The sequence below is a fragment of the Cynocephalus volans genome, chromosome 16 (genome assembly GCF_027409185.1).
Source record: "Cynocephalus volans isolate mCynVol1 chromosome 16, mCynVol1.pri, whole genome shotgun sequence".
Classification (NCBI taxonomy): Eukaryota; Metazoa; Chordata; class Mammalia; order Dermoptera; family Cynocephalidae; genus Cynocephalus; species Cynocephalus volans.
Window position 1 is genome coordinate 36,689,144 of NC_084475.1, and position 16,589 is coordinate 36,705,732.

The 16,589-nt window shown below is 38.5% G+C and overlaps 1 protein-coding gene across 1 annotated transcript in view; it reads left to right on the plus strand.

The window, feature by feature from the left end:
- Nucleotides 1–16,589, plus strand: part of TRPM6 (transient receptor potential cation channel subfamily M member 6) — a 113,859-nt gene that overhangs the window by 67,896 nt on the left and 29,374 nt on the right. Inside the window, exons 24-26 of the mRNA XM_063081212.1 lie at nt 2,473–2,605; nt 10,528–11,666; nt 11,846–11,958. Of these exons, the coding sequence (XP_062937282.1) occupies nt 2,473–2,605; nt 10,528–11,666; nt 11,846–11,958 (1,385 nt within the window). The remainder of the gene's footprint in view (nt 1–2,472; nt 2,606–10,527; nt 11,667–11,845; nt 11,959–16,589) is intronic.

A 16,589-nucleotide genomic window follows, 5' to 3' on the forward strand; every position in this document is an offset into this window, starting at 1 on the left:
GCTTAACTTACTAAGCAGAGTCATGGTTCTCCGATTCTCTAATCTACTTACTGAGTATGGCGCTGATTCTGAAATGGATGTTTCTTATTTCCAAGAACTTCAACTCAGGATGCAGAAATATGGAAATATGGATTCTTACTTTTTTTTTTTCTTTCTGTTTTCAAAGCATAAGCCTGCATGTTTTGAGGTTTTCCCAGTTCATCCTGTTTAGCCAAATCTTAACTGCATGATCTGACTATCATACTAATTGTCATCACAGAACACTGCTCATTGTGGTTGACAGATCTTCTGCAGTCCCTATCGAGCCATTCCACAGTTGGTACCTGGCTTGTTTCTACATAATTCCTAGACATAAGGGAAGTAGGTGGTATCCTTTATCCCAGTTCCAACACAGCATCCAAAATACCTCTGAAAACTGAAAGTTCTTTTCCTTTATAAATTGAGGAAAGGTTCATTTGGCCGGAATAAGCTGATGGGAGCTCATGTGAAGCCATTTATTCATTTTTATCCCTTGTAGGGTGAATATTCATTGATTTTGCTGCAGAAATAATAAAGTGCTTGATTTTCAGGGACTGCCCTAGTCCCAGCTAGGATTTTACTACATTCATGGTATCTGCACTACATTACCTTTCTAAAATTAGGGGAAAAAAATTCTAAAATTCCGATTCTAGGAGTCTCAGATAAGGGACAGTGGACTATTTATACGTTTAGATGTTTCCTTAAGGGGACAGGTCATTCCCTGCAATATGTTATTATGGGGTTGAGAGGATGATATGCTCTTTGCTTGTGAAGTATTTTTTTCTCCTCTTGAGTCACTTTGAAGATTTATTTTCCTTTTTTATTTCTTCCCTTCAAGAGATTCAGCCTTTATATGGAAGCCAAAGAACAACTGAAGTTAACTTGAAGGCTGTAAATTTTAGGCTTCTAATATAGACCTGTAAATTACTGTAAATTTTAGGTTTCTAATATAGAGCTATCCCAGGCATTGGCTACAGAACCATTGCAACCAATACTAGAGTGTGGACCGCTGGAGAGATCTGGAATTGACTAGGATTTGCCCAGATTTCCTAGTACCATATGAAAGAAACTTTCCTGGACTCAGCTTGATCTAGGCTTATAGGATGATTCTATATAAAACTCAAGTAAATTTTTTGGCAGATAAAGGCAAGTTCACCCCGAGCTCTCAAGCATTCTTAAAATTCAGTGACTGCTTCCAGTCCTTTATAGTGAGTAAGACATTTTATACATAGGCAGCAGTGCCACCTGGTGGACAGTTACAGGAATGTGCCACACACGGCAAGCTGCAACTTGCTCTTGGGATAGTTTGGTCTTGGGATAGTTAGTTTGGTTTTGGGATAGTTTGCTGTCAGGTACGCACAGAAGGCTCACATCGTGACAATTGTACAGTTTCTTGCTCACGGTAGATACTTGAATAACATTAGACATCAGAGCTGTTTGGGGGTGAGAGAGACTGGATTTTTTAAATGTCTGAAAGATTCTTCCGCACCACATAAATCATAAAATATTGTGCACTTGAGTTGTGAGCACATTTTATGGCTGAATATGAATTTCTTTTTGCAACACTTTCCAATTTAAAATTAATAATTTTTATCCTTTATTTTTATTGGAAAAGAATGGAACAATTCCAGAGAACCATAATATTTCTTTTTTCCTAATTAAGTAAAACCATTCAAGATAGACAACTTTCCAATTTTATCCTTTTAGCAATGTCACTTCATTTTTATATTTTCCAAGTATTAGAAACTTGCCTAAAAGATGATATATTATTCTGTCAAGTAAGAGAGAGCCAAGACGGCAGACCGAATGTGAATGCTGAAGTTTGGTGAAGCATTGCATTAGCCTCATAATATCACGAAATGCTGTGTCTTTTAATGAATTAATTATAATAATGTCAGGGAAGAAATACAGCCCTGGTTGGTTATTGACTGGTAATAATATTGTCTCTTCTTTCAATAGAAGTACTTAGTGTATACAGGCTCAGTGTAACAAGATGAAACTTCCTTATACTTACTGGATTAATTTCAACAGACTTAGCCTTCTTCTAACCTTGAATTTAACCTGTAGGTTATTTATTTGTCATTTTGATAGTTAAAACAGTCGGCAGAAAGAAAACAAGACAACCAGATTCCTTCCCCATTTGCACATCAATTTTTGTAGTGAATTTTTGTTAATGTGTGAAAGCATTCTAATCCATGAAAATATTGAAAGAAAGTATCTGTTCTACATATGAGTTCTTTTCACAAAAGTAGGACTGGTGTTTCTAGTTATTTCTACATATTGCTTCTCCATTAATATTAGGAATACACTGTGTTGTCACAGTGTAAACTTTTATCACACAAGCTACAGTTTATCATTTTGAACACAAGTGGAAGAAAAGCCAGTCCTCCCTTCTACCAGCCCCCATTAAGGGTGAATCCTGATTCTTTTTATATAACACACTTATTTCCACAGAACTCTACCTGAGTAAGGAGGATCTGAAAAAACTTCATGATTTTGAAGAGCAGTGTGTGGAAAAATACTTCCACGAGAAGATGGAAAGTCTGAATTGTAGTTGTGAGGAAAGAATCCGAGTGACATCAGAAAGGTAAAAGACATACAGCTTTTCCATTCTTAAAATGCTCCGCAAACTTGATTCTACTAGACTGTCTAAAAGAATAGAGGAATCCACTTTCACGTGCCAGAGGTTTGGGTTCTCTAAAATTTGAAGCATTTAGTAGCATATAATAGACATGTAATCAGTGTATGTTTATTGAGCATCTACTATATTCCAGGCACTCTTCTAGTTACTAGGGATAAGTGGTGAATAAGAGACAAGAGTCCCTGGTCTTCACAGAACTTACATTTGTATGTGTGCATGTGCGCACATGTGCATGCATGCATATGCAGGTAATGAGGGAAATGAGGGTGGAGAACAAAAAACAAGAAACACATAAATACATAATTTACTATTGGGCAGTAAAAGAACTATGAAGAAAAATAGAGTAGTTTAAGGGAACAGGAAATGATGGTGGCAGGAGGTCTAGCAGAGTCAGGGGTTGGGGGGGACTGTTTTGGATAGCCTGGTCCAGGAAGGTTGCTCTGAGGAGAGGCCTGAAGGGCGTGAGGGGCGTGGGCCAGGCAGGGACATCCGGTGGGACAGTGCTCGTGACAGAAGGGATAGGAAGGCAGCCCTCTGGGGCAGCGTGGTGCACCCAGCAGCAGCGGGGGTGTCCCAAGGAGGGCCAATGCAGTGTGCTGGCTGGCTGGGGGGCATGGGGCTCTCAGGGCCCTGAGCAGCAGTCGTGTGGAGGAGCTGGTGGCAGCTTCCCTGAAGTGGCTGAAGAGAGAATAGAAGATGTGGAGACAGCCATTACAGAAGTTTTACTGTGAAGGGAAGCAAGACAGGATATGGGGACACGGTGAGGTTCTTTTGTTCCGTTTCACATGGAGATAGCAAAATAAATTTGTATGGCTCTGGAAATGGTCCACTCACGAGGGAGGAAGTGCAGAACAGGTGGCAGGAGGCCTTTGCTGAGGGGACGTCCTGAGAGGCGGGGGTAGCGGAGGGTCTGGGCTTCCCCCATGCAGGGGACCTGGAGAGAACGTGTCAGTGTATAAGGGGGTGCAGACAAGACGGTGGAGTGCAGTTCTTGGGGCAGAGTCACAGGCTGAGCGTGCCTGCGGGTGTGAGTGCTTTGGGGGAGGTGGTGCAGGGAGGCCTTTCAGAGGCTGGGGACAGAGAAGACGTGCTGGAGAGCACGAACGTGTCAGGATGCTGCGGTGGGCTCAGTGCTGCTGTGCACGCATTGCTGATTATAGGTGCCTGGCACAGCATTAGGGTGTGAAAGACTGTGTGCGTGATTTTATGCATTTTTTAAAACATAGAATTACTTTTGTCCATGGAAGCAAATTGACAGAAGTTAAATGTGTTCCTTCATTTTTGAATATGTGTATGGAACCGACTCTAAGAGGTTATACCTCACAGCGGGGATTTTTTCTGATGTCTGCATACCAGATAGATAGATGTGAATCCTTAAGAATGGCTGTATTTAAAACTGAATCACATTGGGAGCTTTCTAAATGATTCACGGTGGGCATAAGTCATATTTATATAATTCTGGACTTTTCTATTAACACCACATTTTGGAAATATGTATTTATGTAGCTGATTGAATTTCAGATCAGATTTAATATTGAGAAAAAATCGAATATCAAATAAAGATTCATGAACCCACAAAATTCTATTTTACTTAAATATCCTCAGGCCATACACGAACTTCTCTGCCCCTTCTCTCTTCCGTGCATTCTCCCCCGACACTGAGTCCTGCTGGCCAGCTTGGTTCTGTTTTGTATGAGGCACATACCCAGCTCAGGAGCTTACAGAGCCAGGCTGAAGTCCTGCTTCTACATACTTGGGCAAATTTACTGCACCTCTTTGGGTCCTCATTTTCTTATCTGCAAAATGGACATGAAAATAGACCTACCTCTTAGAGTCCTTGCGCGGATTAAAGGAGGCAATGTATATGAGCTGTGTGGCAGAGTGCTGACAGAGAGTGCGGGTGCCATGAAAGTTATCTACTATTACATAAAAATAGACTCCAAAGATCGTGAGTATAATTTCTTTTTAAATAAAAATTCACTTTTAATCTTTCAGAAAAAGAGGATAAATAGATAAGATGGGATCAAGATAATCCTCCCTTTCCCAAGATTATGAACTGGGACAAGAGCCCCGTAAACTGTAAACTAAGGAAGGATTTTAGGTGTTTAGCAGTACGGACAGATTTACTGCATCTTATGTACTTGATGGAGTTGGGATGTGTTGTCCCCTCCAAAACTCATGTGGAAATTTGATCTCCAATGTGACATTGTTGGAAACCGATTGAGTCATGGGGGCGGATCCCTCATGAATGGATTAATGCTCTCCCTGGGGGAGGAGGGGTAGTGAGTGAGTTCTCGCTCTGTTAGTTCCTACGAGAGCTCTTTGCTTAAAAAGACCCTGGCACCTTCTCTCTCTCTCTTGCTTCCTCTCGCCATGTGATCTGCTTGTACCCGCCAGCTCCCTGCTACTTTCTGCCATGAGTAGAAGCAGCCTGAGGCCCATGCCAGATGCAGCTGTCCCAGAATCGTAAGCCAAATAAACCTCTTTCCTTAATTACGCAGTCTCAGGTAGTTCTGTTATAGCAACACAAAATGGACTATAACACTACTCTTAAGAGGTGGGGGTAGGTAGTATCACAGGCCATGTGAATATACAGTGAAAACCTGAGAATCAGACATTTACAAACAAGTACTTCAGTGATAATAATAATAAAATCCTAAGAAGATTAAGTATTATATATCATTATATTTCTCTAGAATTCTTTTCTTGGGATTTGAGAAGGGGATTAGAAGTTAGAAGAGTATGAAGCTTCTAAAAAATGTGGATACTTCTAAAGGGTTTAGAACTTGGTTATGAAGCTCTAGTTTAACCTCAAAATATAATTAATTTTCTCTCTTGACAGAGCTGTTTCAATGGCACTGTTTTTATACTGTCATCCTTGTTGAGGTCATTTCTGGGGAGCTCATGAGTGAGATTATGACGCCAATTTGTCTGGCTACTGCTAAGGCCTGGGATCCTCACAGCACCAATTGTCTAGTTCTTAATCCTGTTTGTGATGCCAGTTGTAAAGCTAGGCAACCATGCTTGTTGTCAGGCTCTTTTACCTGCTGGTAGTCCTGCACCGACTAGGCTGATTGTTGAGCTAGGGCTGGGTCTGGTGCTCCCAGACCTCTCAAGCCCATTCACAGGCTGGGTCACAAACCTTTCATAGGCCGGGCTGGGTCACCAGTCCCAGCTGTAGCTCAGCAATCGGCCCAGTCAGTTGGGGTCCTCCCACGCAGATTTGAATCCTGCCGACCATGCTAATTTGTCTGGCTACTGCTAAGGTCTGGGATCCTCACAGTGCCAATTGTCTAGCTCTTAATCCTGTTTGTGATGCCAATTGTAAAGCTAGGTGACCATACTAGTTGTCAGGCTCTTTTACCTGCCAGTAATCCTGCAATGACTGGGCCAATTGTTGAGCTAGGGCTGGGTCTGGTGCGCCCAGACCCCTCAAGCTCATTCACAGACTGGGTCACAAACCCTTCATATGCTGGGCTGGGTCACCAGACCCTACACACGCCAGGCTGGGTCATCAGACCCCTTCACACGCAGGTCTACGAGCTAGGTAACTGGCCAAAAGGTCCTTGGAGCCATACGTTGGAAAGCATGGTTGCACCAGGTGGAGGACCAAGGCCAATGCCCGCCTGCCTGCTTCACCGAACTCTCTCTCTCTCTCTCTCTCTCTCTTCTCTGAAGAACACAAGAGTAGCAACAAAAACTAAAAAGATACACTGGCACACATACGCACTAACTCCACACACACACACAGACACAATTTGCTTACAAAGAATGCTGCACCACACCCAACTGGACCCGAGGCTAGGGCTCTGACCAAACTATTCTATTTTTCCAACAGAGGTGTGGGAGCGAGGGAAGAATATTTCCAGAGGTAGCTGGGCAATAGTTTGAAGAGGGGGAAGGAGATGAGGAGGATATTTGCGTGTCTGTCTACCTCTAAAGAAAAAATCACCTGTATCCTTCTAGAATTAAGTGAGTCGTGAGAGTGGAAAAAGAGAACATGGTAAGGCTGATTTATTTCTCACTCTTCCTGTTTGGAACACGCACTTCTTTTTTTGAGCCTCGTAGTGTAAGCCAGCTTTTCCCTCTCTGTTCTGTGGAGTAAGATGTTTTTAGGTATTTTTCCACATAAGCATGTTTGAGTGTGTTCTACTTGAAAAATGCTGCAGTTTTTTAAAAGTTTATGCTTTTTAGTATAACGTGCATGGTGACTCGACAGTCGAGAGTTTTAGCTTGAGCAGGTCCCATCATTATTTGACCATGATACTTTATTGAGGCACATCTGTGAACACCTCCCGGCATGGGCAATGTCGGTGTAGTTTATTTAGTGCTTCATGGGACCCTAGGGCCTCCAAAAGTAACTTGCCTGGATCCCAGATGAGTTTCTGAGAGGTATGAGAGTGCTGTGGTGAATGCCACTGAGTACCGAGTCGGACTGTCTGGGTTTGTTGCTGGACTCTGTCACCAGCCAGCTATGTGACTCTGGCTGTGTGACCAGCCTCTTTTCTATGAAAGGGATAATAGTAACACCTACTTTGTAGGGTTGTTATGTTGGTTAAATAAGATAATACATGTAGAACTTTTGTAAAATGCCTGGGACATAGTGAGCCCTCAGTGAATATTATGGATATCATGATGATTATAATTATACTTGTTATGAACTCATTTTAAAGTATCTTCTCCAAAGGCTCACAATAAAACAATTACCACACTCATCTTTCCTCCACAGAGGAAATGAAAATTATAAGAATTTGTTTTATGTGTCAGAATGGCTGAAAGGCTAGATTAAATGAATGTATTTGTGGTTTAGGAATATAATTAAAATATGTTTCACAGGACATTGAGCTTTAGAAAATAAGTACCTTTAAAAGCAAGAGGATTCAATTTGAGGGTGACTAGGTTATTTGTCTAACAGGGTTCTATTGTAGCGTGTTACTTGTTGCTGTGAATAGTTGCTGGTTTCCATTGTATCCACGCGAAGTGACTGCTGCTAATGGAACTTAATGAGTCTCCATTACTGCTGCTCAGACTGTCCTGTTTTTGAATTTGATGAAACAGTGCACTGGATGGAGAGGCTCTAATTAGGCATATTTGGAAGAGAATATACATATATTTTGTACTCTTTTCTACATCATCCTTGCCAGTTCTGATTTTGCAGGTTTCAGAAGGTTAGGAGGCATTTATAAAGCCTCTGTTGAATTATAGAAGTTGAATTCTGTAGCAGAAGCAAGAAAGAGAAGGTTCTAATCACATAGAATCTAAAAAAAAAAAAAAAATTGGAAAACACCAGCCACCCTCTTTATTCTTTAATTCCTATTTACAAACTTCCTGGAGAGAAGAGGAAGGTCTTTCAATCCCTGTGACTTGAGATGTGGACTAGAGATGGGAAGTAGTTTACTTGCTGCAGCTGCGTTAAACTCTTTATGGTACAGTCACTGCTTCTTCCTGCCCCACGTAAGACCAGGCATGATTTTTCATTTCTGCAGATGATCGTGTCAGTCAGAAAACTGCTGGTTAGATTTTCTCCCTTGCTGTTTTTTACAGTAATCCTATTGATCAAAGATCTTCATTATTGAGAAGGTAGAAGTAGAACCCCTTTTCCCCAAATAAAAGAACAAAAAAAAGGGGGAGGGGGAGGGAGAAAAGAAAGAAAAACAATGTGTTAAACAGAGCTCACTGTGAAAATTTTGCCTTTTTTCCATTTAATTTTCTATATATTTTCAGTTAAAATTGTACAACTTTATATTCTGCTTTTTCCCTCTTCCATATAAAAAATATTTCTTTCTAAATCATTTCTCTTTGTAAATATATTTGAACTTTTATTATTTCTCTGCTTATAAAATTTTCATACCAAATTTAAAAACATGTGATGTAGAATATAACAGACATTCATAGCCCTAAGCCTACCACCAGAAATAGACAGAATAACTATCAACGATGTAAGTATGGTTTTTAATGGCTGCGTAATATTCTGTCATAATGTAGCAAATGCCTGTCTGCCTTAGCATAGGGAAATTACAGCCTCTTTATATATGTTGTGTCCCTATATATTCTCTATATTACATCCTTGCCACAATTGAGTTGTTTTAATCCGTTTTTAATTTTTTAGGTTAAAACAAATGTTTTTATAATATAGATGAATTCATTATTATCTTAGTTTTCCTCTCTGACTACCTAATGAGATTAACCATTTTATCATATTTCCTTACCATTTTGTTTTTGGTGGCTGGCCAGTACAGAAATCTGAACCCTTTACCTTGGTGTTATAACACCACGCTCTAACCAAGTGAGCTAACCGGCTAGCCCCTATTTCTTTACCTTTTGTATTTTATCTTTTGTGAACTATCTGTTCATGTCCTTCAAAATCTTTGTATTATTTTTTTCCTCGACAATTTGTAAAGGCTTATGATTTATGAAGGGCTATGAATGCCTCGTTATATTTGTCCAGATACTAATTTTTCAATTTATTTTTGCTTTAAAATTTTGTGTTATGTTTCTGCATACAAGTTTTCTTATGTAATCCAATCTGCTATTGATTGTTAAGCTTAGATAACTGTATTAGTTTCCTAGGGCTGCTGTAGCAAAATACCAAAAACTGGGTGTGTAACAACAGCAGAGAATTATTGTCTCACATGTCTGGAAGGTGGAAGTCCAAGATCATGGTGATGGCAGGGCCCTACTGTCTCTGATATCTCTAGGAAAGAATCCTGTCTTTTCTCCTCTAGCTTCTGGTGTTTGCTGGCAATCCCTGGTTTGTAGATGCAACACTCTAGCCCATGTGGCCATCTTCTCCCTGCGTGTCTTCATGTCATCTCTCTGTGCATGTCTGTGTCAAAATTTCCTCTTTTTGTAAGGTCATCAGTTATACTGGATTAGGGTCCAGCCAATTGACCACATTTGAACTTGACTACCTTTGTAAAGACTATATTTCCAAATAAGGTCACATTCTGGAGTACTGGGGTTAAGACTTAAACATATCTTTTTTGGGGGACACAGAACAAAACTCATCCCCATACAGAGACATTTACAGGGATGTATAGATAAATATTAACCAACATTTTCTTTTCTCTTTCTCTCTTTCTCTAAATGAAATTAATTGTTGCATTTAGTTCAACCTACTTGTAATTTATGTTTGTATTTGCATACTGAAGTTCTATTGTTGTAACATGGTATGTAACACTGAAATTACAGAATATATGAAATTGGTGTTTCTTTTACATGAATCAATGGCTGGACATCATAATCTTGGGTTAAAGTATTCAAAATAATTTTAAAAATTTGCCTCAGGCTTTTTCTGAATATAGGTCTCCTAAAATAGATTTTGTTTGGGACTTGGGTAGCCTATTTGAATTGCAGAGTTGGAGTTTTCTTTTTCTTTCTTTTTTTTTTTTTTAAAAAGATCTGTATTTTCTTTTCCACCAGATTACATATTTGACTATTAATTCCGTTTCTATTATTCTGGTTTCTTCCTCAAGATCTCCTTTTCCCATAGGAATAGTACAGTGCTTGCCAATAGGAGGTATTCAAGTGTTTGTCATGTAAATGAATGAATATATTAATGAATAAAAATGGAATGATCGGTTAGATGATTGAAGGGATAACTAGCAGGAAGCTGGAAATGTGATTATGAAATATTAGAAAGAAATAAAGGCTAGCAATGTAGATTGGTAATTTTTCCTCATTGGGTTGGGAATTATAGCAGTGGATGAGATCACCTGGGATGAGAGTATATATTAGAGAGAGAAGAAGGCAGAACACAGACCTGAGGCCAAGGAGCCACCTAAGGATGGAAATAGGATAGGAAGAGAGTGAAGCAAATCCTTCTGGCTTAGTGTGTTTATTGGTTTTCTTCTTCTCTTCACTATTAGGGTTACAGAGATGTACTTCCAGCTGAAAGAAATGAATGAAAAAGTGTCTTTTATAAAGGACTCCTTACTGTCTTTGGACAGCCAGGTGGGACACCTGCAGGACCTCTCTGCCCTGACTGTGGATACCCTAAAAGTTCTTTCTGCTGTGGACACCTTGCAAGACGATGAGGCTCTCCTGGCCAACAGAAAGCATTCTGCTTGCATAAAACTTCCTCACAGCTGGAACAATGTCATCTGTACACAGGTTCTAGGCAGCATGGAGATCTCTGGGGAGAAGAAATACCAGTATTACAGCGTGCCTTCTTCTTTGCTGCAGAGCCTGGCTAGAGTCCAGCATCCCCCAAGTGTGCAGAGGGGGGCCCTTCTTGAGATTACAGACAGTCAGAGACAGGCTTCAAACCTAAGAGATAAAGGTCAAGAATCAGTAAATAGTACAGTTGCTTCTGGTGTGTCCCCTAACAGAAAAGCACACTCAAAGACTGGCCAATTTCTCCTGGTCCCTTCTCATCTAAAACAAGTTCCTTTTCCTGAAGAAGCTGTCTTGCCTCTGTCCAGACCATCTGTGGGAACAGGTACAGATGTGCTGGCAATGGAACAGGTTCCTCAGAGTGAGTTCTCTGTCCATCCGTCTTGGCAGATTCCCATTGTTTCAGACCAGGCATCCGTGGCTGAACCCAAGGAGCAATACGAGCCAATGGCTGAGATACCAGACAAAAAAGACAATGTGGAACAAGTTCTACACACTTGGGGTTGCACACCTGCACCCATGACAGTGACCTCCCTTCCTTCCCAAGCCAAGAGCATGCAGACTGGAGGTGGATATGTGAACTGGGCATTTTCAGAAGGCGATGAAACTGATGTATGTAGCATCAAGAAAAAATGGCGGACCTGCTTGCCCTCTACTTGTAACAGTGACTCCACTCAGAGTGAACAATGCCGGACACAGATTCAGGGCAGATCCCTGTCTAAGAACTCAACAAGTTTGACCCAGAGTAGTGACTGCTCAGAGCAGGGACCATGGCATTGGCCAAACATGCCTTTTGGGTTCAATCCTCTCCGGAGAAAGAGGTCCTTCAGTAGGAGTCATAGTTTTAGATTCCACAAGGAGGAGAAATTGATGAAGATCTATAAGATTAAAAGTAAGGAGGAAACTTTTTTTCTGAGCCAGTATTAAGTTGTCTGCATTGCTACCAGTTCTTTAAAAACCTGTGGCTCTCGACTGCATTCTCATTCTGCCCAGTCTCTCAGCTCTTTCCGTAAAGCAAAACAGTTCCCCATCCCGTCTTATACTTGCTCATGTAAACCATTTCCCTCGCAGATCTTTCAAGATCCTCAGAGATAGCAGAGTCAGCATGGGTCAAAGCAAAAATGCTAACCAAGGACAGGAGATCGTCAAAGAAAAACAAGAAAAAACAAGAACTCCAGGTGCCGGTAAGTCTACTGTATATTCTGTCTTTGGCCTATCTTAGCTTAGTTTCTCTTTATTGTCAAGTGCCATGTATACCAAATAGCATCGTTCTGGGAGGACTGAAGATACAAATTTGAGTCATCAGAGTGGATATGTCATAATTTATTTATCTGTTCACACGGTCAAGGACATTTGGGTCATTTTCTGTTTGGGGCTATTCCAAACAAAGGTGATATGAATATTAGGGACAAGTCTTTTTGTGGACATATTTTTTAACGTCTCCGGCAAATACTTAGGAGTAGAATGTCAGAGTCCTATGGCAAGTGTGTCTTTAATTTCTGAAGAAACTTCCAAACCACTTTCCAAAGTGATTGTAGCATTTTACATGCCCGTCAGTAGTTTATGAGCATGTCAGCTGTCCTACATCCTTGTAAATCTGTCTTTTTTTTTTTTTTTTTTTGGCGGCTGGACAATATGGGGATCCCAACCTCGGTGTTATGACACCATGCTCTAACCGACTGAGAACCAGCCAACTCTTCAGTCTTTTTAATTTTAGCCACATTAGTGGAAGTGTAGTAGTGTTTCATGGTTGGTTTTATTGGCCTTTCCATAGTGACTAATGCTGCGAGGCATCTTTCAGTGTGTTTATTTGCCATATGTGTATCTTTTCTGGTGACATGTCTGCTCACATCTTCTGCCCATTTTAAATATTGGGTTGTTGTCTTTTTATAAAGTTGAAAGAGTTTTTTTTTAAAAATGTATTCTAGGTTTAAGTTTTCGTTGGATGTATGTTTTTGTGAATAGTTTCTCTCGGTGGCTTGCCTTTTCATTTTCATAAATGTTCTTTGAAATACATACATTTTTATTTTGATGAAGTTGAATATATTTGATTTTTTCTTTTATAGTTTATGCTTTTTGTATCATAGTTAAGAAATTTTTGCCAAACCTAAGAGTACTAAGATTTTCTCTTGTGTTTTCTTCTAAAAGTTTTACAGTTTTAGTGCTTATGTTTAGGTCTAGAACCCATTTTTAGGTAATTTTTGTATGTGATGACAGGTAATGATTGAGCTTCTTTCTTCTCTCCCCACCCCTACTCTCTTTCTTGAATATGGATGTCAAATTTTTGTACCTCTTTTGTTTTTTTGAAAAAAGATCATCTTTGTCCTATTGAGTTGCCTTGACACCTCTGTCAAAATTTAATTGACCGTGTAGATATACAATATGGGTGGATCTATTTTGGTTTGTCTACCTTTATGTCAAACAGAACTTGAATACTGCAACTTTATAATAAGCCTTGCGATTATGGATTGAAGGTCTAAATTTTGCCTTCTTTATTAAAGTTGTTGGGCTATTTTATGTTCTTTCTATTTCCATATACATTTAGAATCAGCTTGTCTATTTTTACAGAGAAGCCTGCTGGGATTGTGAGTGAAATTGCTATAAATCTATACATCAATTTGGGGAAAATTGACATCTTAACAGTAATGAGTCTTCTGATCCATGAACGTGATTTATCTCTCTACCTATTTAGGTCTTCTTCAATTTTTCTCAGTAATGTTTTGTGGTTTTCAGTGTACAAGTCATGCATATCTTTTGTTAAATGTGTCCATTAGTATTTTATATTTTTAAATTTTATTATAACTACAATTATTTAAAAAACTTTAATTTCTGATTATTTGCAGTATATAGAAACATATATATATATATACACACACACATATTTATATTGGCCTTGTATTCTACAACCTTGCTAAACTCAGATATTTGTTTGAGTAGGTTTTTTTGCAGCTTCTTTAGAATTTCCTATATAAATGATTATGTCCTCTACAAATAAAGATAGTTTTCCTTCTTCCTTTTCACTCTGGATGGTTTTTATTTCTTTTTCTTACTTGATTACACTGGCTAGAACCTCTATTTTATATTGAATAGAAGGGGTGTAAGCAGATATTATTTCTTTGTTTTTGCTCTTAGGGGGAAAGCAGTTAGTCTTTTACCATTAAGTATGATTGCTGTAGGTTTTTATATAAATGCCCTTTATCAGGCCGAAAAACTTCCCTTGTATTCCTAGTTTTCTGGGAAATTTTATTATGTATGGGTTTTGGCATTTGTCAAATGCTTTTTCTGTATCTATTTAGATGATCAGATGTTTTTCCTTTTGATTGTGTTAATATGATGAATTACATGATTAATTTTACAATGTTAGAATTAACGCTTAGAGTGTTAAATCAACCTTACTGGGATGAACCTTGCTTGGTCATGGTATATTATCTTTTTTATATATTGTATTCATTGTGCTAAAATTTTGATAACTTCTTTCGATATCTGTGTTCTTGAGGGATATTCTCTTTTATTATGATGTCTTTGTCTGGTTTTGCTATTAGGGTGGTGCTGGGTTTATTGACTGAGTTAGGAAGTGTTTCTTCCTCTTCAGTTTTCTGGGTGAGTTTGTAAAGAATTGATATTATTTTAACCTTAAATGTTAGGTAGAATTAAACAATGAAACCATCTTTGTGGGAAAGTTATTAGCTATAGATTCAATTTCTATAATAGATATAGGTCTTTTCAGGTTATTTAATTCTTCTTGAGTGAGCTGTTTATATATTCCAAAGAATTTTTCCATTCCATTTAAATTGTAGAGTTTATTGCAATAAAGTTTTTCATAATATTTTCTTATTATTCTCTTATTGTCTGTGGGATCTCTACGACATCACTTCTTTAATTCCTCACATTTTAAATTTGTGTTTTCTCTCTTTGCTTTATGATCAGTACAGCTACAGGCTTACTGTTTTATTGATCTTCTCAAAGAAACAGCTCTTAGTTTCATTAACTTGTTTCTAATTCCTATGTCATTGATTTCTGCTCTTTATTATTTTCTTTGTTTTGTTTACTTTGCTTTTCTCTTTCTAGTTTGGTCATTGATTTGATACTTTCTTCTTTTATAGCTCTAGGCATTTGGTGCTATAAAATTTCTTCTAAGTACTGTTGTAGCTTATCACACGAATTCTAATATGTTGTTTTTATTTTCATTCAGTGAGTCTTTTTATTTATTGTTAGGAAGTCTTAGATTTAAATTAGCAATTCTGCAAGAATTCACCTTTCGTGGTCTTAACGCCCTGCTTCCTTTTTCTATTTTACGCTTATTTTTCCATCTGGATGCATTTTTAAAAATACCTCCACCTTTTTTTACGAATGAGAAACAGAAGCAAAGAGATAATTTTTGAGACAATTATGTAAAATCATCGTTTACAGGAGAGATTTAGCTCAATAAGGAACGTTATTCTTTCAGGAAAAATGCCATAAGTTGCTGGAATTCCATAAGATATATACTTAAGTAAGTTTATTTCGGAATAGTTCAAATGACCAGAGTTCAACTAGGAATTGCACCTAAGCACAAGTACTCAGGCTTGCATTTGTTTGTTGCTTTGTAGTTGACCCATTTACCCATTGTGTTCTGTCCCTGGGAAGTACATAAGGCAGCCATATTGTTAGCTATGCATTATTTTAGTGATGAGGAAAATGGGACTCAGAGACATTAAGTGATTTACCCAAGTTCACATAGCTTCTAAGTAACAGAGCTAGAATTCCAACACAAGTCCTTTGGATCCAAATCTTATGTTTTTTCTTGCTCTAAACAGGGTTCCCAAAATATGGTCTTCTATCAGCAGCATGAGCATGACCTGGAAACATATTAGAGATTCAAATTCTCCCTCCCCCAGCCCCCCAGCCCTACTGCATCAGAGATCCTGGGGGTGCGACCCAGTGATCTGTGGTTTAACCCACCCCCTGGCCCTGAGTGATTCTGATGCACACTCAAGTTTGAGAACCTCTGTTCCTCACCCTGTTTATTTTATTGATTAGTTTGTTTTTCCCTTTTTTCCTCACCCTGGTTCCTAATCATGACTGCAAAGAGAAATCACATGTATGCCTGTCCTGCCAGCCCCAGTGATGGGAGTTGTCAGAACTTCCCAGGTGATTCTTTTTTTTTTTTTTTTTTTGGAATAGGATTATTATTTTTTATTTATTTACTTATTTTGTTTTTAATTTACACATAATAATTATACGTAATTATGGGGTACAGTGTGATATTTTGATACACAGATACATTATATAATGATTGAAGCTGGCTATTTAGCATATACGTCATCTCATACATTTATCATTTCTTTGTGGTGAGAACATTCAGATCCTCTCTTTTAGCTATTTTGTAATATACAGTACAATATTGTTAACCATAGTTGTCCTGCGCAATAGAACATCAGAACTTATTCCTCCTATCGGACTGTAACTTTGTGAAATAGGATTATTAATGTGGAATTAGCCACATTAAAAATATTCCCATAAGATCAATTGATTAATCTCTCTGTCTTTTGATAATCTCTTTCAATATTACATTGTATCACATATGGTATATTGTAGAAAAGTAACACATGTCACTTGTGGGTGATGGCACTACAAACGATTTCATTTTTAAAAATAGTCTGTTTTTTCTAAAATATTTCAAAGATAGGTTCAAAATGCTACAGGACACGAATCCCTCTGATCCCACATGTCCTTCTTCTCTCCAAGGCACATCTTCATGAGAGGTGTCACCAGTGTTGCCAAATCTCCAGATGGTTCCTTGTATTCTTTCATTCTTTAAATTTATTTTATTTAC